The sequence below is a fragment of the Thrips palmi genome, unplaced genomic scaffold (genome assembly GCF_012932325.1).
Source record: "Thrips palmi isolate BJ-2018 unplaced genomic scaffold, TpBJ-2018v1 HiC_scaffold_10, whole genome shotgun sequence".
Lineage (NCBI taxonomy): Eukaryota > Metazoa > Arthropoda > Insecta > Thysanoptera > Thripidae > Thrips > Thrips palmi.
Window position 1 is genome coordinate 16,691,837 of NW_023144621.1, and position 23,302 is coordinate 16,715,138.

General features: G+C 52.6%; 5 protein-coding genes across 10 annotated transcripts; 2 read left to right on the plus strand and 3 right to left on the minus strand.

Moving 5' to 3' along the window:
- Window positions 1-1,791: 1,791 nt before the first annotated feature.
- On the plus strand, window positions 1,792-8,913 carry LOC117645701 (trypsin I-P1-like). Its single transcript, XM_034386036.1, has 7 exons — window positions 1,792-2,056; window positions 6,117-6,217; window positions 6,557-6,823; window positions 6,895-7,014; window positions 7,455-7,604; window positions 8,078-8,218; window positions 8,896-8,913. The coding sequence occupies exons 1-7, from the start codon at window positions 1,909-1,911 to the stop codon at window positions 8,911-8,913; spliced, it is 945 nt and encodes a 314-aa protein (XP_034241927.1). The 5' UTR covers window positions 1,792-1,908.
- Window positions 8,839-11,533, minus strand: LOC117648412. The gene is made up of 3 exons (XM_034390920.1): window positions 11,372-11,533; window positions 9,759-9,983; window positions 8,839-9,655 (listed from the first exon to the last, which is right to left on the minus strand). Exons 1-3 carry the CDS (start codon window positions 11,372-11,374, stop codon window positions 9,572-9,574), a joined length of 312 nt encoding a protein of 103 aa, XP_034246811.1. The 5' UTR covers window positions 11,375-11,533; the 3' UTR covers window positions 8,839-9,571.
- An 808-nt stretch (window positions 11,534-12,341) lies between these two features.
- On the plus strand, window positions 12,342-13,378 carry LOC117654167. The gene is made up of 2 exons (XM_034400387.1): window positions 12,342-12,528; window positions 12,896-13,378. Exons 1-2 carry the CDS (start codon window positions 12,454-12,456, stop codon window positions 13,340-13,342), a joined length of 522 nt encoding a protein of 173 aa, XP_034256278.1. The 5' UTR covers window positions 12,342-12,453; the 3' UTR covers window positions 13,343-13,378.
- On the minus strand, window positions 13,354-14,690 carry LOC117654166. Of its 4 annotated transcripts, none has more exons than XM_034400386.1 (5): window positions 14,433-14,690; window positions 14,096-14,211; window positions 13,938-13,988; window positions 13,777-13,857; window positions 13,354-13,557 (listed from the first exon to the last, which is right to left on the minus strand). In XM_034400386.1, the coding sequence occupies exons 1-5, from the start codon at window positions 14,685-14,687 to the stop codon at window positions 13,554-13,556; spliced, it is 507 nt and encodes a 168-aa protein (XP_034256277.1). In that variant the 5' UTR covers window positions 14,688-14,690; the 3' UTR covers window positions 13,354-13,553. The 4 variants fall into 4 exon arrangements, with proteins under 4 accessions (XP_034256277.1, XP_034256276.1, XP_034256275.1 ...); XM_034400385.1 differs by having other exon boundaries at window positions 13,756-13,857; XM_034400384.1 differs by having other exon boundaries at window positions 13,427-13,557; window positions 13,713-13,857.
- Window positions 14,691-15,677: 987 nt separating this feature from the next.
- Window positions 15,678-22,943, minus strand: LOC117650434 (E3 ubiquitin-protein ligase NEDD4). Of its 3 annotated transcripts, none has more exons than XM_034393863.1 (17): window positions 22,707-22,943; window positions 22,146-22,225; window positions 21,950-22,040; window positions 21,831-21,869; window positions 21,595-21,755; window positions 21,194-21,509; window positions 20,779-20,906; window positions 20,521-20,689; window positions 20,056-20,431; window positions 19,909-19,967; window positions 19,750-19,815; window positions 19,432-19,661; window positions 19,212-19,333; window positions 18,893-19,133; window positions 18,581-18,809; window positions 18,334-18,503; window positions 15,678-18,228 (listed from the first exon to the last, which is right to left on the minus strand). In XM_034393863.1, exons 1-17 carry the CDS (start codon window positions 22,818-22,820, stop codon window positions 18,126-18,128), a joined length of 2,694 nt encoding a protein of 897 aa, XP_034249754.1. In that variant the 5' UTR covers window positions 22,821-22,943; the 3' UTR covers window positions 15,678-18,125. The 3 variants fall into 3 exon arrangements, with proteins under 3 accessions (XP_034249754.1, XP_034249772.1, XP_034249762.1); XM_034393881.1 differs by having other exon boundaries at window positions 21,317-21,509; window positions 22,707-22,941; XM_034393871.1 differs by lacking the exon at window positions 22,707-22,943 and adding an exon at window positions 22,362-22,624.
- Window positions 22,944-23,302: the final 359 nt, after the last annotated feature.

Here is a 23,302-nt window from a genome sequence, read left to right on the forward strand (position 1 = left end):
GAGACGTGCAAGAATGCGCTACTTGGCGAAACCAGACCGTTCTTCTGCGCCAGTTGAACTGAACGCCCCGCGCTGTCGACGCTTGCTACTGAACCGTCGCCTGGGCTGCGGACGCTCGCGGACGCCGGTGGGCTAGGCAACCCAACTACCCGCTCCTCTAGACTCTAACCTAGCCTACCGACAGCTTGAACTTGAGAAGCTGGCTTGAGAACCACTCTCGGCGTCGACACCGTCGGATAGGGGGCCTTTCTAGAGGAAGAGGCCGCCGAGGTCATCGAAGTACGCCCCGACACTGCCAAGGCGGCCAAGGCACAGCCACGCATCTCCGACGGGCGCCCCGAGAGACTTACGCCGGCCGGCCGCCGACCAGCCAAGTGATCGCCGCCGGCAGAACGCCGTATTGTGAGTCACTTAAGTCGTGTGAGACGACTCGGAGGGTCCTTAGGCCGCGCGGTGCGGTACGCGGCCGGGGTCCCCGGGGGGCCTCTGGGCTCGCCTCTGGGCCTTCAGGACCTCGGCGGTGCGGTGCGGCGAGATGCGGGTGCAGCAGCCTGCTACACTGTCATGGGATGCGGGCGGCGTGAGGGATCGCAGCAAGTGCAGGGAGCACCGCATGGCAACGCCCTGGACAGGCAGTCGGACTTACGGTGTCTTCGCCCACAACCGGCCACCCCACCCCCAACCTGCAGCCCGCACGCAGCTCGCGGCTCGCGGTTCGGTTCCGACGGACACTGCAGACTCATTCCAGGAGTCGCTTTCGTCGCTCTGTCTCTCCAGCACCTGTACGAGACGCCCCATGAGTGCGAGAGAGACTGAACGACGAAAACGACTCTCGGAATGAGTCTGCTGGTGGCTTGCTCAGGGGGACGGTGCGCGCGCAGGCCGGCGCAGGCCCTGCCCTTGGTGTCGAATGGCAGTCGATTATGAAGAGAGACGCGTCGGGTGTCGGTTTGCAGAGGCAGCCTATCGGTGCCTCGCGGAAATCGAAGCGGCGAAGACTCGCACGCGTCTCTCAAGTTCAAGTTCAAGTAGGCGATGCACAGTGGGCCAGAAGACCGGCGCAGCCGGCCAAAAGTCTAGACGCGTTTAGAGCTCCAGAGTCGCTAAATGGGACTCGAACCGAACGTGTGACCCCACCAATGGATTCCCCGTTCGGAGAGCAATCCATTGGTGGGGTCACGCGCTCGGTTCGAGACCTGGTTGGCGACTCTGGAGCTCATAACGCGTCCGGGGTTTTGACCGCCTCCACCGGTCTTCTGGCCCACTGTGTAGGGTTGCGGTAGGGCCACGGCCACGCCGACCTATTACAAAACACAAATTTAGCTGTCGGATGCTGGCAGTGTCACTCCCTATTCGCTCTGCTTCGCCTAATCTCCAGAGCAACCCCCAGCTCACGTGGAGCCCCCAGGTGATGACACACCGATGCAAATGCTGCACGCCCTACACAGTGGCAAAACCTGCACAGGGTTTCCTTCGGTAATTTTCTTCAAACAAATCTTAAAAGTGGGTTTTTTTTTTACAACAAACCATTGTTGTTATTTCTGCTTGTTTGTTTAAGTTTTCTGTGAGTTGACGCGTTTTTCGAATGGCCGCGGTCCGCGACTCCGTGACGCAGTGTGCGTGGGTGCGAGTCGCCAGCGAGTCGCCCCGGGCGTCGCGACGCCATGGCGACGCTCGCCGCGCGACGCTGCCCGCCGCCCTGGAGCGGCCCGGCGTGGCGGCGCGGCGTGGCGGTGCGCTGCGGCGGCGAGGCGTCCTTCCCCGTTCCGACTCAGTTCCGTCCTAGCCGCCGCCAGGGTAGCCGCCTCACCGCCTCCGCGTCGTGGCTGCGCGCCGGTGGACCCCGCGAGTGCGTGACAGTGTGTGTGCGCGTGTGAGTGCGGATTCGCGTCTGTGTGTTTTGGGGTGATGATGTGCGACGGACTGAGGACGTTTGCGACCCACCGGGGAGGCCCCCCGCGTCCGCCGCAGAGACTGTCGCCGCCACCGCCCACCCTCGTCGCCCTGCTGGTGCCGCTGCTGCTGGTGTTCCTGTCGCCGTCGTGTTCCGCGGCCGGTAGGTGGCGGGTTCGAGACCGGCCGGCGGCGGCATTTTTTTCGCCCCCAGTGTTGCATTTTAAGTTTCTAGCTAAGTCTCGGCCTCTAAGTTCGCACAGTCGGCACCTGGCAAATGTTTTTCGATGTCTGAATAGTCCCGCTCCAGTGCCGCACAGTCTATGCTAATCTACAGTGTGCCGCGCTGCTCAATCGGATGGTTATTATCCAATAAGGCACGCCTGCGCTGCGGCCCCGCAGCCCTGGAGCCCCTCAGCCCTGCGGCCCTCGCGTCAAGGAGCTGCACTGCAAGGCACTGCACTGCAAAGGGCTTTGGATTGGCTCGGAAGGGTCCCTGGGCAGTCACACAGTGGACCGGAAGACCGGTGGAGGCGGCCAAAATCCCGGACGCGGATTGAGCACCAGAGTCGCTAAATGGGACTCGAACCGAACGTGTGACCCCACCAATAGATTGCTCTCCGAACGAGGGGGTCACACGTCCGGTTTGGGTCCTGTTTAGTGACCCTGGAGCTCAAAACGCGTCTAGAGGTTTGGCCCAAACTCCACTATTCTTTTGGCCCACTGTGCCCTGGCCGGCAAACCCTTTGTCGAACACTGACGGACGCTCTAGGTGTGTGAATCTGCATTCCTATTTTCATAGATTTTTTTCATAGTTATTTTTCCTGCTTCGTTTTTCAGAGTGTGAGCGGACACGCTTTTTAAAGGCGGCAACCAAACAAGTGCGCTGGGAAGCTCGTCCGTGACCACCCTCGTTAGATTTGAAAGCACCTTCGGCGGAGCGCCCCGCCGACACAGGTGTGGGGGAGGCGTCGCCGGGCGTCGCGTCGTGGCGGCCGGTGCCAGGGAGGGGGAGGGGGAGGGGGAGCTGATGGCTTGGATCACACAGGGGCAGGAATCAATCCAGACAATGAAGGGGAAGTGGGCCGGAGGCAGTCAAAAATCCGGACGCGTTTTCAGCTCCAGAGTCGCTAAATGGGACTCGAACCGAACGAATGGACTGCTCTCCGAACGAGGAATCCATTGGTGGTGTCACACGTTCGCCTCGAGTCCTGTTTCGCGACTCTGGAGCTCAAAACGCGTCTGGAGTTTTGTCCGCCTCCACCGGTCTTCTGGCCCACTGTGCACTCCCCGTGGTGGTATCTGCCTGGACGGAGTTGCCGGGTAAGGACATTGCGGTGGTATCATCAACGCGGGCCACGCCCCACACCCCCGCTCGCCCCGCCCCGCCCCACCCGGCTACTCCACGCAGCGCGGCGCGGGTTCCATTCCCCGGCCTTGAAACACAATCTGGTGTGACGGCCTGGACCGCCGGCCGAGTGTCCTGCAAGTCCTGCAAAGGAGCGAAAATGACGCATACTGTAACGAAACTCTAGGCGTTATCGTGCTATATCGTCACCGGTCTCGAGGTTCGGAGTATTCCAGAGTCGTTAAACAGGACTCGAACTGAACGCGTGACCCCCACCAATGGATTGCTCTCCGAACGAGGAATCCATTGGTGGTACACCGGTTAATCCCTTCAGGACTCTGGAGCTCAAAACGCGTCTGGAGTTTAGGCCGCCCGCGGCGGTCTTCTGGCCTACTGTGGACGCGCGGACGCGAGCCAGATGCAGGCGACGCAGGTCTGACAGTCTCTCGGGGTGTCACTGAGTTCACTCCGAAACCCGGCCGGCGGGCACAGCGGTTCAAGACAGCGTCTGGGGCCCGCGGGTTGGGGTTAGGCGCCCCAGGCCTTCTGGCCCCGTGGGCGGCCGCGGTTCGAAAGCAGGCACGCAGGTTCAGTCTTTTTCGGGTGTCTTCTGAGTTTTACCGCGCCGGCAGGACAACGCATCGACGGGAAACTCAGGGGTCAACGCCGGAAGTCAGGTCTCTTTGGGTTTTTTCCCCCCGGGGGGCCCCTGGGGAAAAAAAATTTGGGCGGGACCCAAGGACGTTTGGGTACGTTCCTTCACGGCCGCTCTGCACGGTCACTGTGTGGTCTCTGCGTGGTCACTGGAGCGTCCCTGGCAGTGCACTGGCACGCCACTGGAACGGATCCCTATCCGCTGGAACGAGCTGCCGGGCCGCGCGGCCAGACGCGGTCACTTTTACGGACCGGAAGGGGAGGCACTCTGCAGGCGCCACCGTGGAACGCGTGGAACGGACCCGAACCAACCCGGGCCAACCCGGGCCGACCCGGTCACGCCGACGCGACCGGCAGGATGCGGCCAGGATGGACGGGGCGGGGCGGGGCGGGGCGGGGCGGGGCGGGGCGGGGCGGCCTGCCGTGACTTATGGCTTAGTGTCCGCTTGGATCAATCAGGAAGTCCCAGACTGTTCATTCGAGGATTCTCTTCTCACCCGCCGGGATGTTTTTACCACAGCAGTCACTACTGGCTGCTGTAGACACCCGCTGAAGGGCTGCTGCTGCTGCTGGTGCTGCTGCTGACGTGATGATGATGATGATGATGATTATGGGAATCGAACTCATGACAGCACACTTCCAACCAATGTCGGCCAAAATATTATGATTTGATAAAGACTATGCTGCAGTATGCAATAAGTTAAACAAAAACAAAAATTTAAAACCTTTTTTGTTGTTGAGAAAGTACAGTATAAACGCTTAATCGGGGTGCCACCACCCACACGGCTGCTGTCTTCTCTATCACCCCGTGCCGGGTGGCACACGCTCACACACACACACACACACACACACTCACTCACACACACACACACACACTCACGGACGCGGCGTGACCAGTGGAGCGTGTCTGCCAGCTGCATGTCGTGCTTGCTTCCCATTTCCTTCCCATTCCCGTGTCGCGCCGTGCGTAATTCACAGTGGCGTAATTCGGTAATCAAGTGATGCTACAAAACGGCTCCAATAACCCTGCTGCATCGGGCGCACGCGACAAGTCGGCTTTCGTTTGTTTCCTTCTCTCATTCTTTTTTTTTTTTTTTAAAGGTTTTGGGAAGTAAAGTTGCTCGATCTTTCCACAGCTTTCCTCTCGAAACTGTGCAAGGGGAATAACAGAGGAAAAAGGCGAACCTAACCTTACCTAACCTACAAAAATGAAAGCTCGCGAAAACTTTATCATGTTAATGTTGAACGGCCTCGACAGGAACAACACAGCGAGTCTGCATGGCCACTGCCGTTTTCTGCTTGGATGGAGCCACTTGGGTCTCTCTCTCTATCTCTCTTTCTCTGTCGGTGGTCGTTTAATGAATCATAGGGCGGCGCGCATCGCCGGGCACAGCGCGCCACAGGCCGCAAACCAACGGATATGAGGCCGCGTGGCTTCCGGGGCGTCCTGCCTCAAGCTCGTCGGACATTTTGACATTGTGACATCATTTTGCAGGTCGCAGGTCAGTTTCATGTGCGACTTTGTTGTTTACACCACAAAGCTCAGGCTAAAAGTGCAATTTCCGAAAAAGAAAAAAATAATAAAAGGTGATTTTTTTTTGCGGAGAGTTGAACCCGCAACGCAGCGGACGCTCTCGGTATGCTCAAGTAGGTCCTTAATTCGGGAGCCCTGCGATGAGAAAGCCTGTCTCTGCCGGTGGCTTTGAGTCGCCAGCGGAGAGAGAGAGAGAGAGAGAGAGAGAGAGAGAGAGAGAGAGAGAGAGAGAGAGAGAGAGAGAGAGAGAGAGAGAGAGAGAGAGAGAGAGAGGCCCCCCGCCGGGCGTGGGCCGTCTCGTGTAATTGCTGCAGACAGTACACAGCTGGGGAGGATTGAGGAGTGGCAAGGAGAGGACCGGCGAGTCGAAAGCTGGGCAGGAAAGCCCGCTTTGGTACCGAAAGGGGTGCCACTGCGTAAGCATGGTGATACTGCTGTGCAGGCCAACTGCCGACCTTCTAAATGTTACCACGACATACCGGAGGCGTCCGAAAGGGCCCGCCCCGCATGGACGGCATTTGGCCGCGTTTTCGGACTTGGGACGCCTCCGCCCAGTGCACTGCGTGCGTGGGCCGGCCCGGCTGGTAATTGAGTAATGGTGTATGGAGGATCGAAGGCCGGCCGCCCTTTTTTGTCCCGATCCTTGAGGAGTCTGACTCGTGGCCCCGGCTGCCTTGCCTGCTGCAGGGACGCCGCTGACGCTGTCGGAGGGCCGCGCCATCCTGGACAAGTGGCGGCCCCTGGTGCACGGCGCGGTGGCGGTCAAACTGGGCGAGCTCAACTACCAGGTGAGGCTGCCGGCCGCTGCCGGCGATACTCCGCGTTGGTCCTGTCGCTGGCGCGCGGGGTATCACCACAGTGGATTTGCCAGAAGACCGGTGGAGGCGGCCAAAACTCTAGACGCGTTTCGAGCTTCAGAGTCGCTAAATGGGAACGTGTGACCCCACCAATGAACTCCTCGTCCGAAGAGCAGTTCATTGGTGGGGTCACACGTTCTGTTCGAGTCCCATTTAGCGACTCTGGAGCTCGAAACGCGCCCGGGATTTTGGCCGCCTCCACCGGCCTTCTGGCCCACTGTGCGCGCGGGGTATCGCCGTCACGCTGCCCGTCTCTGCCCCCCATCGCAGGCGTCCGTGCGGCTCTACTCCCCCGCCGCCAACCAGCACGTCTGCGGCGGCGCCGTCATCAGCGCGTGGCACGTCCTCACGGCGGCCAGGTGCTTCTCGTACGGCGCGGCCCTCGCGCCCGAGGCCGTCTTCGTGGTGGCCGGCGCCGTCCGCCGGTCCGCGCTCAACGAGGGCGACGTGGAGACCGCCGTCAGGAAGGTGGTCAACATCGCCAGGCACCCCGAGTTCAGCTCCAGGGAGCAGCGCCACGACCTCGCCCTGCTCACGGTGAGTCTGTCTGTCTGTCTGTTTGCCTGTCCGTCCGTCCGTCCGTCCGTGCTGACTCCGTCTCGTTGCAGCTGAGCACGGCCCTGCCAGTGGAGCGACTGGGGCGGGTGGGCGCCGTGCCGCTTCCAGTGGGGGGCATCCGCGCGGACCTGGCCTCCACGTGCGTCGTCAGCGGCTGGGGCAACAACACGGTGAGCATAGCTCCGTCTCCCTCGCACCCCTACGGCTCACCCCACGAGTACGAGAGAGACGGAGCGACGATCTTTCCCGGTTCGTTTCTGTCTCTCTCGCACCCTTGCGGGCCGCCCCACAGTGGGCCAGAAGACCGGTGGTGGCGGCCAAAATTCTAGACGAGTTTTGAGCTCCATAGTCGCTAAATAGGACTTGGACCGAACGTGTGACCCCACCAATGGATTGCTCTCCGAACGAGGAATCCATTTGTGGGGTCACAAGCTCGGTTCGAGTCCCATTTAGCGACTCTGAAGCTCAAAACGCGTCTTGAGTTTTGGCCGCCTCCACCGGTCTTCTGGCCCACTGTGCGCCCTGCGAGTAGTGAGGCAATAAGTGACCTCGCTCGGAATGAGCCGGGTGCTACCCAGTGCTATCTATGTCTGTCTCTGTCGCACTGCAGGCGCAGACGGCCCAGGACGCGGACGCGCTGCTGTCGGCCGAGGTGCCGTTCGTGGACAGGGAGATGTGCCTGCAGATGTTCGAGCCCCGCGTGCTGCCCAAGGGCGTCATCTGCACAGCGCACCAGAAGGGCGGCGTCGGCGCCTGCGTGGTGAGTAGCTGGGCCTTCCCCGGCACCTGTCTGTCCCTCTCGCACGCGCGGGGCGCCGCGGGGTGCGAGAGAGACGGAGCGAGGGCCACCGAGGCGCCCGGCGCGTAGCGCGGCCCGTAGAGCGCGTGCGTGTTGCGTGGCTGCCTACCCGCCGCTTCGCAGGCGTCCGAGACGCGTCCCACAGTGGGCCAAAGGCCGGTGGAGGCGGTCAAACCCAAAATCCCGGGCGGGTGTTGGGCTTCAGATTCGCCAAATAGGACTCAAACCGAACGTGTCACCCCACCAATGGATTGCTCTCCGAACGAGGAGCCCATTGGTGGGGTCACTCGTTCAGTTCGAGTCGCCTGCTTAGCGACTCTAGAGCTCAAAACGCGTCTAGAGTTTTGTCCGCTCCACCGATCTTCTGGCCCACTGTGCGTCCGAGCCTCCCCTTGTGCCTCTTGCACTGCTTGTGCTGCTTGTGCTGCTTGCAGGGCGACACGGGCGGCCCGCTGGTCTGCAACGGCTTCCTGGCCGGGACGGTGTCCTGGGGCTCTGGCTGCGGGGCCAACGCGCGGCCCACGGTGTACACGAGCGTGGTGGACCACGTGGAGTGGGTGCGCGCGCAGATGGCGGTGTGGCCGCGCGGCGACGGCTACGTGGCGGTGCGCGGCGGGGCGTCGTCCGCGGCCTCGTCGCCGGCCTGGCTGGGCCTGCTGGCCCTCGCCTCGGCCCTCGCCTCCGCCCTCGCCTCCGCCCTCGCCGCCGCGCCACTCTGAACCTCTCGACGACGACGACGTCCGCGGAGCACGGATTCAGATTCAGATTGACGGCGGAAGTGAACGCGAATGGCGCGAAAACGATGGGGTCCGGCCGTGTTGAAAGGTCCACGATGCCGAAATACGCGTGAGATTCGCGTCATCACATCTTGCCAAAGACCTTCACTTCATTCAACGGAGCCTTCAGTTCAATGGTCCTCCCCCTCCAAAGAATGTTTCCTTCAATTTGGACATGTCACCGCTACTTGACGTCCGGCTCGCGGTGGGAGGCTTGCTCTGGGTGACCTTAGCGTCTCATTAGAATCCCCAGTAAAGTAGATTCGCGAGGACGCGAGAGGCAGTTTTGTCTGGGCTTGGAATGCCGTTACGTCTCAGCTGTGTCCTTTTGTACCTCGACTAAAATGTGGATCCCAGAGTGTAAGTGACGTCATTTTAAGGGTTATGCGCTGATTAATGATATAGCGAAGCAGCAGAAGTTAACATTGAATCGTGGTTTTTATTTAACATTCCATTTTCATGATACTCAACATTAGTCTTTTGAATACTATTAAATAATAGAAGTGTCGACGAACTGAGTTATGCTAAGGTATAGTCATAGTTTGTACATAGACTGCAATTTTGTAATGTGTATATATATAATACATACTTTAAGAACCCAAGCATTCTTTGTCAAAGTGATTTATTTCGATTTTGACGATGGACGATACAACTCAAATCCGTGCTCATTGGAATGAACACGTCGCCTCTTCATTCAATCATTCATTCGCTCACTCACACACTGACTCACTCATTCTCATGGCAGTGGAGAGGTCTCCTTAATTAATCCTACCTCAGCCTTAGCCAATATCACAATTTGTCCTTACTTTGTACGATAAGTCTTATCAAAACCTACAGACCTACGTTTTGAATAAATAAAAGATACACGCCTCGCGCGTCTAGCGGGAGTCACAGGCTGATGCAATGCGTGAACTGCAGAGAAGGACTCCGTCGCTCTGTCTCTCTCGCACTCGTGGGTCGTCCCGTTTGGGAGCGAGGGAGACGGCGTGACGAAAGCGACTCTCGGAATCAGTCTGCAGTCGTTATTCCACATCGAGTCCCTGCGGCCTGGCGGCCTGCGGGTTGTTTTCCGCGGGGGAACCCCGAGTGCAGTGGCGTCGTCGCGTCGCTGCATCTTTGTCGCGCTTGTCGCTCTGTGCGCGGTGCGCTCCTTCACCTGGTGGACGGCGCCGAGAAGCTGATGGGGCCCGACTCGTTGATGGGGTGGGTCGTGGGGCCGAAGGTCGTGCCGTTCACCTGCCGGTCACAGAGTCTATGAGAAATTCAGCCAGAGAGAGAGAGAGGAGAGAGAGAGAGAGAGAGAGAGAGAGAGAGAGAGAGAGAGAGAGAGGGCCCTCACCGTGACGGCGGGCACCGCCCGGATGAACTCGGTGGCGTCCTGGCGGCCCTCGTCCCAGTCGCGGGCCACGGCCAGGATGAGGCCGGCGACGAAGCTCTCGCCGTCGTCCTCGGTCACCGAGTCCCGCACGATGTTGTTGGTGGTGGCGTCCTGGGGCCGCGGCGCGGCGTGCGCCAGCAGCGCGGCGCCCAGCAGCAACGTCAGCGCGGGCAGCACGGACACGGCCTGCAACCGACGTCACCGTCGTCATCATCATCGTCACGCCCCGGGACCGGCCGGTCACGCCGCGTTTGTAGGACGGACTTGTTTGCGCGTCGGGGTGACCCAGGATCGCGATGACGTCAACGCGTACGTGCCGGCGGCCACCGCGGCCACCGCCATCGCCGGAGGGCGCGGGCACTTTCTTCGGGGAGGGGAGGGGAGGGGAGGGGAGGGCGCGCTCCGGAGGAAAACAACCTGACGCTGGCGTCGCTAGGGCGGCGGGTTCGGAAGGAGCGCCTTGAGGTAGGCAACTGGGACCGAACGGCGCAGGCGTGCGCGGCGGGCCGGCCTACGCCGCAGGCTCCCGGCGCACTGTGGGCCACCCGGTGGAGGCGGTCGTTTTGAGCTCCAGAGTCGCTAACTGGGACTCGAACCGAACGTGTGACCCCACCAATGGATTGCTCTCCGAACGAGGAATCCATTGGTGGGGTCACACGTTCGGTTCTAGTCCTGTTTAACGACTCTGCAGCTGAAAACGCGTCTAGAGTTTCCGCCGCTGGCGCCGGTGGTCTGCCCCAACGTGCGGCGGCCTCCTCGCGTCGGCGGCGTCTTGGGGTCGGCCGGGGTCACGCGGAGGCAAGGCGGGGAAGGCCCAGCGCCAAGGCCCTGCCGCCGCCACGAGAACAAGGCCGCCGTTCCCACGGCTGGCCCACGGCCCCTGTTGGGGTGGCCGCCAGCACCGCCAGGCCGGGGATTCCGCCGCCCGCACTCCGCGCTCTGTCTCTCTCGCACGCGCGGAGTGTACTGCTGGGGTGCGAGAGAGACAGAGCGAAAAGTGCGGGCAGCGAAATCGCTCGACTGGCCGCGGACGGTTTACGCGCGCGTTTCTGTCTAGGCCTGGTTTCTACTTTTGACTACTGCTGTATTTGGGTCTGCAACCGAGGAGCAGGATAACAGGTGACGAAAAAGATCATGTGACAAAGTAACTAAATGCAGATCTGTTTTATTTTAGCTGACAAGAATGTTACAACAAGCTGATCGAAAAACTGACCCTCAAAGTACGTATATTTCATTCCAGTTCTACTCTACACTCAGGAAAAAAATCAACAGCATGTTCAACCACGTGTGCACGGTAAAAACGGTTCCTGTTTTTTTATTGAGGAAGCCTATGGCAGAGACATAGGCGATTTCCAGGGAGTTCCTGGGAAAACAAGGAACCGTTTTTACCGTGTGGTCATCCCAGGCCCAGGGGTCAATAGACTATGAGCAAAGCACTGCACTGTAACCATTAAATAAACAAACTACTGGTTGTAAGTTGATCCACTTTGTAAAAACCCTGCTACAGATTTTCTGGCTGCATGCGCACTCTGTGTTGATATGTGTATTTTTGAAACTCGTTGTTCTTTGCTCACCATGGTTGTCTGGTTGGCGGGAGTTGGCCGGTGGAGGTTGGAGGGCGTGTTGGCACGGACACCGCGAAGTGCGAAGAGCGCGAAGGGGCAGTGAGTGTGAAGAGAGCTCCGAATCTGTCGAGGCGGTCACTACTTGTGGGGCCAGACGCCGGGGGGGCTTCTTTATAAGCCGACTTGCAGGTCTTCGCTGGAAAACCCGTCTCGGCGCCGGGGGGCCCCGCCGCCCCCTCTACCCCCCGGGGGGCCCCTCCGCCCCCCGGACCCGGCCCCGCACGCCCCGCACAGGACATGCCGGACACCAACCTCACAACGCGAGGGTTAGCGACTCGTCCTTGGTAACCCTGCATTACCGTTCAGCCCTGTCTCTCTCGCGCCCCGACGGGAAGCCTCACGAGAGAGACAGACACCACTTCGTGACGTAGCGTTACTTTCGGCCTCCTAAGCTAGCCTGCAGACGGCACAGAGTTACTGTACACGACTTGGTCGGTGAGTCAGCGGCTACACTGGTGAGGGCTCTTGGAGTTTGGCCTCCACGAGGAAGTGAAGCGATTTGCGTGCGACAGTGGCCTGCTTCTGCGAATTAGACTCTCGATGTTTCACACCCGGATCGGAGACTCGCAGAGGCTTTCATTGCTGGTCTATACGGTGATTTCTCTGAGAAATGGAGCTCGGAGTTGCAGCATGGGACTCGAACCGAACTTGTGACCCCACCACTCCGCGTCGCAGTAGTCGCCCGCGTCCGGAGGCTCGATCCGTCGCCCTGTCTCTCTCGCACTCGTGGGGCGTCCCGCCGCGTCCCGCAGGGGTGCGAGAGAGACAGGGCGACGAGTGAGCCGGCCGTCGTCTTGGCGGCGCTTGGCGGCGCCGTCTTCGCCGCGTGCGTTTGGTTCCGCGGAAGTGGCCTGTTATCGCGTGGAAAACGACGCTTCTTTTAAAAGCGGTCCGTTTCCGCCGGCCGCGCACTGCGATGCTGGCCGTGCTGGCCGCGGCGGGAAAACACGGGAAGCGGCTTTGAACCGCCATCGTCCATTGGCCGAGCCTGGCCGTGGAGTCGGAGTCGCATTCGCAGCATTCACGGAGACATGGCGCACCGGGCGGTGCTGCTGGTGCTGGCAGCCGCCGCGTGCTGCGCGTCCGCCTCCATGCCCAAGATCCGAGTGAGTTTCCCGGCTTTTCTCGGAACTGTTTTCGCCCTCTCTCGAGCCAAATGATGGGCCGGCCAACAGTGGGTCAGAAGACCGGCGGAGGCGGTCACAAAATCCCGGACGCGTTTCGAGCTCCAGAGTTGCTAAATGGGACTCGAACCGAACGTGTGACCCCATCAATGGATTGCTCTCCGCACGAGGAATCCATTGGTGGGGTCACACGTACGGTTCGAGCCCTGTTTAGTGACTCTGGTGCTCGAAACGCGTCTAGTACTTGGGCCGCCGCCGCCGGTCTGCTGGCCGACTGCGCGGCCCGTGCGTGGCCCGGGAATTTCCCCCCGAGTGTCCGTTTCGCCACTTTGAATCAGTCTAAATGCAGGGCGTGGTGGACAAGGTGCTCGACAAGGTGTTCGGGGCGGTGGACGCCCTGGCTCCGCCAGCGGGCAGCTTGCCTCCGGTCGACGGCATCCTCCCGGTGGGTGCGTTCGTGCCCATCGGCCTCCTCCCCCGCTCCACCGAAAAGCCGCACTCGGTTGACCGGCGTTCGGTGGATGTCCATCACCACGAGCCAGGCCATCATCACCTGCCGCCCGCCGAGGTGCCCGAACCGATCCCGCTCCTCGAGCCGGTCGAGGTGTACGACGCGGTCCAGGTGCACCAGCCGGTCGAAGTGGTCGAAGTCCTGCAACCGGTCGACGTGGTCGACGTGGTCGACGTGGTCGAACCGGTGGTGGTCGTGGTGGACTCGGCCTCCCTCGTCGACCACCCCGTGCTCATCGAAGAGTACGACAACTACTACTACCCGGTGGACCATCACATCCTCTGACCACCACGTCGTTGTTTTATTTTTATTTTTATTTTCAGTTTTTTTTTGCAGAGTTGGGTTGAAATGTAGAGTGATGAACACGTATTGTAGGTAAATCGTAGGTAGTTTAATCTTGTAGCATGGGTAAGGAAGTTGATGACCCCGCTTTACAACTCCTGCGGCAGTGGGCCCGTGTTGTCTAGAGTGTCTAGAAAGGCTTCTGCATCGCGCTTCAGCTGAAAGCAAAACGAAACGTCCGTTGCACGGATGAGAGGACAATTTTGAATCGCGGTTTATAGTGAGTAAAATTGCCTAGAAAGGGTAAAAGTCTTAAAAATGCGGGTGTTTCTAGCCAGTAACAAGATAGGCGCGCTGTGCGTCCTCGACGTACAATCATGACTCTGGCATAGTTATCGTCTGCTCCGGGAACGTACTTCATCCGCTCGAACGCTTGCCTGTACTCCTCGTCCTCAGAGTCCATGGCCTCGTCCTCCTCGTCGTACTCGTCCTCATCCTTGCAGTACGCCATGCGAGGTCTAAAAAAAATTGGAGAAACTAGTTGGGTGTGACCCTGCGGCCTACACTGATGCGGTGAGTTTTATGGAGGGAGACTTACGACTTGGGACGAGCACACGAATTCTGGGCCCGCCGGCCCCCTGGGAAATACCTAAGTAAAGGAATAAAGAATGAGAAACTGGGGATTTTTGGTGGAATTTTTCGTGGAATTTTTCGTGGAGTTTTTCGTTTGTTTGACGGTGGGAACGGAGAGCTTACCGCGCCGCACCCTCGGCAGCACTGCTAGTGACCGCCCTGGCCGTCTCCTTCACCTTGTCCGTCAGTTTGCCAGGCACGTTGCGACGGATCGCCTCGGACACCAGTGCGGCTGTTTTCTGACGCCCCAAAATAAAGCCGAGTTTAAATGGACGTTTTATATCGCTGAGCAGGACTCGAACCGAACGTGTGACCCCACCGATGGATTGCTCTCCGAACGAGGAATCCATTGGTGGGGTCACACGTTCGATTCGAGTCCTGTTTAGCGACTCTGCAGCTCAAAACGCGTCTAGAGTTTTGGCCACCTCCACTGGCCCACTGTGCGCCGCACACCACTCACCAAATCCGACTTGAACACCTCCTTCGACGTCCACCTGCTCGTGACGATCTCCTTGGCCATGCTCAGCGTGTCGGAGAGCTCGGGCGCGTTCACCAGGCCCATGATGTCGGGCATGAAGCCGGCCAGCAGGTCCAGGACGCCGTCGGTGGTGTCCGAGGCGGTGTCCGAGGCCTGCCTCCCGGGGCGCGCGGCCGCGGCCGTCCCCGCCACCAACACGGCGAAGAGGACGGCGATGAGGACGTGGGTGGCGGCCATGGCGGCGGCAGGAAGGATGCGCGACTGCCTGCCTCGCGACCGCTGCGACCGCCACCCCGGAGTGCACCTCGACGTCGACGCCCCGGGTCAAGAACACCTTATCGCCGGCGGCGTTTGCTCGTCGGTTAGGATCGCGACCCATCAGGACGCGGGGCGAGGCAAGGCAGCATCCCAAACAAATAAATGCTACATCGTGGTTTTTTCGCGTTTTGGCAAAAACATTAAATGGCCCAAATTCGAATATGTTGTGCTAGAGCACAACACTCCCTCATGACTCCTGACACTATTTCGATGACTGAAAAAAAAAATCCTAACCTTAGCGTACTATTGGGCGGCAAAAAGACTTCTCCCGTGACGCTAGTTGAGTTTAAGTGGTTGTGGCCAATGGTTGCCTACCTACGCATGCATGCTCTAAGCAGCCCAGTTATTCGCCAGGAAAATATCGTGTAGGGCCGAAATGGCCCTTGAAATAGTGTCAGGAGTCTTAAGAGAGTGCCCCAGCAGAACATACTTGAATTTGGGCCGTTTTCAAGTTTTGGGGTGGGAGCCGACGGCGGGAACTCTTTTGCATCTTAGAGGTAAAGAGTAGAGAGAGCAGCGCCACCAAGGTAGGCCACCCATTTGACACGCTTGGGGTGGGAGCCCACGGCAGGTATTCTTTTCCACTCTTTGAGGGAAAGGCGAGTGTGTGTGCTTCGCGCCTATTAAAGCCAGGCGCTTATGTTATGAGGAAAACATTTCTACACCTAGGATTTGAACCAATCTCCTCACACAGTGTGTCTCCGCCCAAACATGTTTGGTTACCTGATTCTTCGAGTTCGTGAAGTGAGGTAAACTTAGAGTTTGGGAACCAAACTCATGAAAAGATTTGGGCGACGCTCTTGCCGACTAAGCCACCGGTTCGTGGTGTTCACCTTAAGAAGGGACTGAACTGCCACAGCAAATGTGAAGCGTTTTAGAAATTGGGGGGTTGAACAGGAATGCAGCCAGTTTCAGGTGGGGGAAACTAATATATTCCCAAGAAAGCTCACTCTTTATCTAATACACTTCAAGAGTAATAATTGATCCCAATTCATAGTAGACATAACAATTCTGATAACAACAGCGATAACAATTATAATAGAACTCATTTTATTACATAATAATGATAGTTAAAATATGATTAACATGACTACAGCCATGAAAAGTACAGGAAATAAACTTTTTTTTAATAGAAAATTTAGGCACAATGTTCTGCACATGGCTTGAAGCTTAACTTTATCCTGCATGACAAGCTATAGAGGCAGGCAAAGAAGAAGCAGAATCCAAAACCTGTAGATACATTTACATTGCATATTCCTGATGTCACACCAATTTTAAACATGATTCCCCCTTGCACTGAAAAAGACATCACTGTAACGGAATTGTCTTTGAAAGTGAGAGAGAAAATTAATAAAGCAAAAAGTGTTGTCAGGCAAAATTTGGCTGACTACAAAAGACTTTGTGCCAGGATCCATTTTCTTTAAACTACAGATGTCCAGATGTGAACAAACTAAGGTTTGTTTTCTTAGGACTGGAAATAGAGAGGAAACATTTGTTTGAAACAGAAGTGGCTGTCCTGAAAGTGCACCAACCACAACATTCACGTAACATTAAAACATAAAAATTTGAAGATAAAACAAACCAGAAACATTGATTTCCGAGAAAAATATTGGTGCAAATATTTACACATCTGAATACAAGAGCTTAAACTAATTCTTAAGACAAGTATATACACTACAAAAATGAGCATCACAGAATAGTGGGGCTGGTGTAGTGGTTCTAGCACCAGTTGCAATTTCAAACTCTCTGCCTCAGTAAAAGATCAGTATTCCTCAAAAGCGTTACATTTGAGCCAGCAGAGGATGAGGACCTTGCCTTGAATCACATTATAAAAGGTTTAGAGTGATGACATGCCTAAAATTAAACATAGTAATAGTATATATAGATATAAAAGTAACTATAGCATTCCTTCAAATACCGGAATGTATTAACATGATTAAATACGTCGGGACTTCATACAGACGGACTTTCCCTTTAACACAGACAAGGATGATTTAATGTGTCTATATCTACCAGTTATTCCTGAGAGGCACTATGTAATTGATTCAGTAATTGAATGGATTATAGGACCAAGTTTAAAAACAATGGAGAAACTTTTTAGAACTGGGCATTATAGGAGAATACAGAAGCCAGGCATCTGCAAGTCTAAATTATAATTGACTACTTTCAATGCTAAGATAAAAAATGAAGTCTCTAAAGCGCATACAAATTTGTGGGAGGAAAGTAAAAGTTTCTCTGCTTCTGGTGTTACTTCAATGGAATAAATTAAACAGTAAACTTTTAAAAGTTATACAAAATATCTAACAAACAGTAGCTAGAATTTAAAAACTAGATACCTTGGTTGCAGACGTAGTCAAAAAATGTTAAAAAAATTTCATGATTAAATTGATGCTTGTTATGTTTCAATAATTTTGTCACTAAGCTCAGATAGTAGTTTCATCACTATGCTCAAATTTTGTCAAAATGCTCACAATTTTAGAATAAAGTTTCTAGAAAAGAAAGGGATGACAGTGCAAAGTTTCAGCTTTAAGAAGGCTTTGAACTTTAGAAACTGAACCCTTCATATTACAATGACATTAATAAAAGCATGTCAAGACGTACCCACAAATTCTACGCTACAAGACATGGAGAATTATCTCAAAACAGATTTATGAAAAAAGCAAGTAATGCTGTTGATACCCTAGGGTCTCAGAATTGGCTTCAATGGAATAAAAGCGTTTCATGTACTTCAAGTACTAAAACAATGTATGGCTGTTAGCACTAGGTCTACACTCTAAAAGTTGACATTATAAAAGAAGAAAACAAGCCGAACAGTGGATGAAGAATAATAAAAACACATTGCTCAAGACATAAAAAATAAACAGAGGGACTATCACACTGCTCAATTCACTCATGGAAAATATAATCTACTATGACTCAATTTACCACAAAAGCTGGTTCAATAAAAATGTGTAGTTAACAAGGTTTTTGCATGAACACGTTAGTGAACAAACCATGACTCTCGGAACAAAGTGTCTATGTTTGACAACAGTGAAGATGTGTAATCAAGTATGTAACTTAATTACAAATATATTGCACAAAGAATATAGATTGAAATTAGCTTGGCTTACAATAAAATGGATGGATAAAGAGTCAAGAACCCAACCACGTCTCTTCATAAAAGCATTTCATTATAGTGAAAATAATTTTAAGTAGAATAATATTTAACATTTGAAGTGATCAGAGATCATAAATAATCATGTAAGAGGATAAGCTAACCTGCCTTATTTCATCGCCAATAATACATATAACAGAGTCTGATATGAAATCTATAAATATTACAAATCTACATTATTTTATGTGTTTTTCTAACTGTACTCAGTCCACACCTGCAAATCCTTGCGATCCTTCAATAGCTTTAATAAGCTTGTCTCGAAGTTGTTGATAATCATCATAGGGAGGCAGGTCCAACCGGTTGAAACTGGAAAGAAATACAGATATAAGAGTTACTGCTGCAAGGGTTACTGCCGCAAGGACAGATTTAACAAAGTACTTTTGTGGAAAAAATGAAGGGAAAGCTACATACCATGTGTGAGCTCTTGGATAATTGGACGGTTTCCCCCATTTTTCTATGGTAAATAGTTGAGGACCATTACTGCCATAAAGCTCTTTAAAACCATTCATTGGTACTCGTGACGTGCCAGTTACAAATTGAAGTAAGCGGGAGCGCATTTCGTTGTTAAAAGATAAAACCACCTTAAAGAAAACATAAGCAGACACTATCACAAACATTCCAACAAAAAAATTTTCAAAAAGAGACCACTATTTCTTACCCTCCAAAACCACTGAACAGTAATATGGTTAGGGTGGTAATCTCCTTTGTAGAGCGTATTTTGCTTCCAATCCTTGACATCAATATTTTGGATACCACACATCAGCAGTTCTAATTCATTTTCATCAAAAATCTTAATTAAATTTAGGGGCACAAGGCAACTGAAACCATTGAGGAAGGCGTTCATTTGTTCTTGCACTCTAGAGACAAATCGCCATTTTATCACAAGACTGTAGGGAGAAAAGGACATCAAATCATGAACTGAGATTCCAAAAAAACATTGAATTAGAAATAGTTCAGAGGAAATACAAACCTTATATATTCATCTTTGTTTTCATTAGTCACTGGTTCATTAGCACCATTGGGTTTCAGTTCTCGCTGTGATGTATGACCTAAACTATCCTCGTCAACACAGAACGTTAGTTCTAGCTCTGTGGGATCATTTTCCTTAATCCACAAAAGAGAATTATAATATTCACTGTCCACACTTTCCATATCTTTAAGATCAATCGTTTTCTCCAGCATCATTTTGTAGAAAGGACGGATGAAGAAAGCTGAAATAAGATTTCCACAATACAGATACATAATTCATGAAACACCAATAGGTGTGGTACATAACCACTGGGTCTTACCATCCAACAGTTTGCCATGGTAGACAGCCATCCCAGCAATGCGTCCAATAAACTTGAAATAACTGAGATGCTCCTCATTGCAAAGTCCAGATAGGGGGTTGATTTGAAGCGTGTAGTTGTCCCTAAGATTTGAAATTTAGAAAAAAAAAGGTAAGAGAGGAACTGGTTGAAGGTACAAGAGGTATTCCAAAAGACAGTGAGGGGCACAAAATCTACTTACATAGCAGAATATTCGAAGAGCCCATAATACGGATTAAACATTTCTTTTGACAACAAAAAGAACCATTCTCGTGCCAAGCCTCCATAATCCAAGCCTACTTCTCCTTCAAATTCTACCCAAAGTTTTGTTTTCAAAAGATCTGTGCGATTGACTGTACTAATTATTCGGTAAGAGTCTTCCAAGATGTTGGACCTGTTTACCTTTATCTCAAATTTGTTAGGTACATTATTCTGAAAAATAAGAGTAAATTATTACTATTAATTATACGGCCTAGAGGGGAACAAAATGTACAAGATATGGATTTGGATGAATAGTTACCGGCTTTCGTAGTTGAGACTTAAGGAAGTCGTACTTTTTCTTATAGTCTCTAGAATAAGGAACAGCCTGCAAAAGAGAAGAAATGCAAGAAAATAATTGTGAAGTCTAATTAGCATATCTAGCACTCTTAAAAGATGTTCAAAGGTGTCCTTTACTTACAGGGCCAGCTATCTGAGGATTGGATAATCTTGGATCATCCCATTGTGTTTGCCTTGTATCTGAAACGGAACAGAATGACAGTGAGTGAAGACAATATTGTATACCGCTATCAAAAAAGATACAAATGACCTGTGACATCAAACTTACTATGATCAATGAAAAAGATCCTTCCATCTGAATGAATCCTCTCCTCCCACCCTTCTGGTAAAGGCCCAAGTTCATCTCCAGGATGCTGTCGGGAAGTAATGGGTGCGCATGGTGTACATGGCATGGGACTAGCACGCCCAGTTCTTGGATCCACCCAGGATGTTGCTCTCTCATTGTGGTCAATGAAAAACATACGGCCATTGGGAGCTATTTGCATCGACCACCCAGGAGGAAGTCCAGCAGCACAGTGATCTGCATGAAGTTGGGTTTGAGTCGAGGCATCAGATGCGTCATCATTGGAATTTAAATTACTATTAGTAGCTGAGTTGGATGTACTGTTGCCTGAGTCTCCACTTTCAGTTGAGGAAGCTGGAACCTAAAAAGAAAAAAAAACATTAGGGAAATTTAAATAATGACTAAAACGGCTGAGACAAAAAGCAACTCATTTGCACAAAGCACACTTACACTGCTAGATTCTCTCCTAGAAGAGCTAGGACTGTCGACGCAGTCACTACCTTGGCTTAAAGTTACACTGTTTCTTTGATTGTGATCCACTTCATCAGCACTAATATGGAATCTTCTCTGAAATTCTAGTGCAGCAATGTCAACTTGGTCAGCTCCAGCAGTAGTTTCACTGGAAAGAAACATTAGTTATTCATTAAGAGAATATGTTACTAAAGTCTCATTAAAAAAGAATACTCTTTTTGGGAAAATTTTACTCACCTTACAGACGGTCTTTCCCATTGAGTTGTACGGGCAACATGGTTCACGTAATATGTTCTTCCATTTCCATCCTGCCTTTCCTCCCAGCCCAAGGGAAGTGGAAGAGAATCACTATTTGGTTGAACCGGCTAAAAACAAGAACAATGGAGAAAATGTAAAAGGAGTAAGTGTGTACACATTTTTTAAAAAAAAGTGCAGATAAAAATAATGAAATTGTGAACCAACGATATAAAGCTACAAATACACGGCAAATTCTGTACAAGACCAACAAAAGCAAACCCAGTATTATACAGGAAGAATGAATTCATTTTTTTTTTTCAACTGAAGGATCCAGGGCACCCAAAGTGTGGTACTAACAAAACATGAATGATGAATTGGACGTGACCCAAGCACAGCACACTCAGATATGACATACCGTCAGAGAAATATTTAAATGCTCTGGCTCAACTTCCTCCCACTCTCCATCACTTTGCTCTGGTAGAGGACCAACAGTCTCGCTCAGTTCTGAGTTGGGTTCGGTTTCATCTAGGGGTCGTACCTGTGCTGCAGTCTCCACATATGACTGATCTGCTTCCACCATTTCCCATGTGTTTTCATTGTCAGTAGAGCTCCTTTCAGAGAGACGCCTTAAACGACCAGTGCCTTCTTCTGGGGAAGTGGCCAAACCGGGTTCTCTCATCCAAGCATGATACAGCTCCAGGTGCCCTCTTACACGAGACCTTGTACTATTGCTACAAAAGAGGCAGTTCAAGAGTGTCAAAAATCTAAAAAGATATTAAAACTGAGATTTGATTTCAAACCAACCCTGATATTTACTTTCGAGGCAGAAGAAGATAATGTTTCGATGGAATGCTACGCCCTTCCACTTCATATGGGATGTTTTGCAAGTTGAGTTCAACTAATCCAAGAAAGTCATCACGAGTTAATCGGTTTTCATCAAATACTTGAAGAAGCAGCTTGTGTTCAGCAGGTTTTACCTGTAAAAGCAAAAATTGAATTGGATTTAGTACAGTAAAGCAAGATTCAAAACTTGACATGAGTGAATATCTTACCCTGAACACCAATTCCTGATTCCACACAGGATTTAGAGTCTAAAACAGACATATGAAATTGTGCAAAGTTATTGGCTACTTAAAAGCAAGAGTATTAACACTTAAGATAAAAACATTACCTTTTTCTTAGTTTTAGTCAGAACTGAATCAATTGATGGGTCACCATTTCCACTGTTAGTGTTTAAGAGTTCTATTTTTACATATGGGTCACTACAATAAAAGAATAATGCATGAGGATAAGAGCTCCATTAACTTCAGTAAAAAATCTTAAATTGTAATTATGGAAAGGTCATCAAGGTACTTAAGAGTACTAACCTTGCACCAAAAATATCTTTTTTAGCTAAAGTGTGGCCTGCTACAACTTTCAAGCGAAGGCGACGAATAGACCCATCAGCCTAAAACATAATAAAAGAGTACAAAATACACATTGTTAAGTAAATGCAGAAGAATCAATGCATACCAAAACAATCTCATAAAATATTCTTTATCCATGTTGTGTAATACACATATGAACAAAAATCAATATCTAACCATAACAAAGTCAGAACTGTGAGAAACACCTGAAGAAAATCCTAGCCGTGTTAAAAACGGAAAAAAGATAACTGAGGCAAAGTTTGTGATGGAGATCCAAGTGTCAACATGATGGTGCTGAGGCAGCACTTGTGCGTGCGAATCACATGACGTCAACGGAATGAATGTCAAAAATGTTGCGAATGGAAGGCCGCCCCATTTGCGACGCCCTGAGGGCTGGGGTCTCGAAGGGAAAGGGCGAAACAGGGCAGAAACGCCTCCTTATCGGGTGGCCTTGTGGCTGAGACATGTCGCGAATCAAAAGGCAGGGCTAGACGGCTAGACCTAGACTAGGCTTCTACGTACCGTTCCCGCGGGCCCGTTCGCAGAAATGCACCCGAATTCGGGCGGGCCTGCCATTAAGAGTCTGCTGGCGGGCAGACTGTTTCTCCTGACCGAGACGGCCCGAGTGCCATGCATGTTGGACGCTAGAATGACATGTTACAACACTTTGATTGTGTTCTGCGTGTTTCGGGTGATTGTTAGCGAACACATTAGGCAGACGGCGCCGCCTTCTAGAGCTTCTAGTGAACGCATGAGGCTGATCGTGACAGGGGGCGGTGCGGCGCCGGGCCGTGGCGAGCCGCGGCCGAACCGAAGGTTGCGCTGCCAACCTGTGGCAACGAAAAGAGCAGTGGGCAACGGGAATAGGGCGAGCACCATGACAACCGGCTGGCAGAGACTTCACCCTCGGAAGGAAAGAGTGAACCACTGCCTTCGGGTGGAAGTCTCCGAAGCTGACAGGTTGTTCCTCTTTCCGGGGAAGGCCCGCTTTCTTGTTCCCGAGCAGGGCTCGGTTGGAGCGCCTGTTGGCGCCAAAGCCAAAGCACGCCATTCGCCATTCAAACCGGCTGTACTTCCCTGCTCGGAGAAAGTCTCGCTTTTCCTCTCGCCAGTGTCTC

What these genes read in the sequence shown, in the direction of transcription:
- LOC117645701 (XM_034386036.1), top strand. Translation starts at nt 1,909, where the DNA reads ATGATGTGCGACGGACTGAGGACGTTTGCGACCCACCGGGGAGGCCCC. An exon ending in GCCGTCGTGTTCCGCGGCCG is followed by an intron (nt 2,057 to 6,116) that starts GTAGGTGGCGGG and finishes TGCCTGCTGCAG; the next exon opens with GGACGCCGCTGACGCTGTCG. An exon ending in ACGACCTCGCCCTGCTCACG is followed by an intron (nt 6,824 to 6,894) that starts GTGAGTCTGTCT and finishes GTCTCGTTGCAG; the next exon opens with CTGAGCACGGCCCTGCCAGT.
- LOC117648412 (XM_034390920.1), bottom strand. An exon ending in GGGCGGTGCCCGCCGTCACG is followed by an intron (nt 9,656 to 9,758) that starts GTGAGGGCCCTC and finishes TGTGACCGGCAG; the next exon opens with GTGAACGGCACGACCTTCGG.
- LOC117654167 (XM_034400387.1), top strand. Translation starts at nt 12,454, where the DNA reads ATGGCGCACCGGGCGGTGCTGCTGGTGCTGGCAGCCGCCGCGTGCTGC. An exon ending in CCTCCATGCCCAAGATCCGA is followed by an intron (nt 12,529 to 12,895) that starts GTGAGTTTCCCG and finishes GTCTAAATGCAG; the next exon opens with GGCGTGGTGGACAAGGTGCT.
- LOC117654166 (XM_034400382.1), bottom strand. Translation starts at nt 14,687, where the DNA reads ATGGCCGCCACCCACGTCCTCATCGCCGTCCTCTTCGCCGTGTTGGTG. An exon ending in AGGTGTTCAAGTCGGATTTG is followed by an intron (nt 14,212 to 14,432) that starts GTGAGTGGTGTG and finishes TTGGGGCGTCAG; the next exon opens with AAAACAGCCGCACTGGTGTC. An exon ending in TCGTGTGCTCGTCCCAAGTC is followed by an intron (nt 13,858 to 13,937) that starts GTAAGTCTCCCT and finishes AATTTTTTTTAG; the next exon opens with ACCTCGCATGGCGTACTGCA.
- LOC117650434 (XM_034393863.1), bottom strand. Translation starts at nt 22,820, where the DNA reads ATGCATGGCACTCGGGCCGTCTCGGTCAGGAGAAACAGTCTGCCCGCC. An exon ending in TGACTAAAACTAAGAAAAAG is followed by an intron (nt 21,870 to 21,949) that starts GTAATGTTTTTA and finishes TGTCTGTTTTAG; the next exon opens with ACTCTAAATCCTGTGTGGAA. An exon ending in TATCCAAGAGCTCACACATG is followed by an intron (nt 18,229 to 18,333) that starts GTATGTAGCTTT and finishes ATTTCTTTCCAG; the next exon opens with TTTCAACCGGTTGGACCTGC.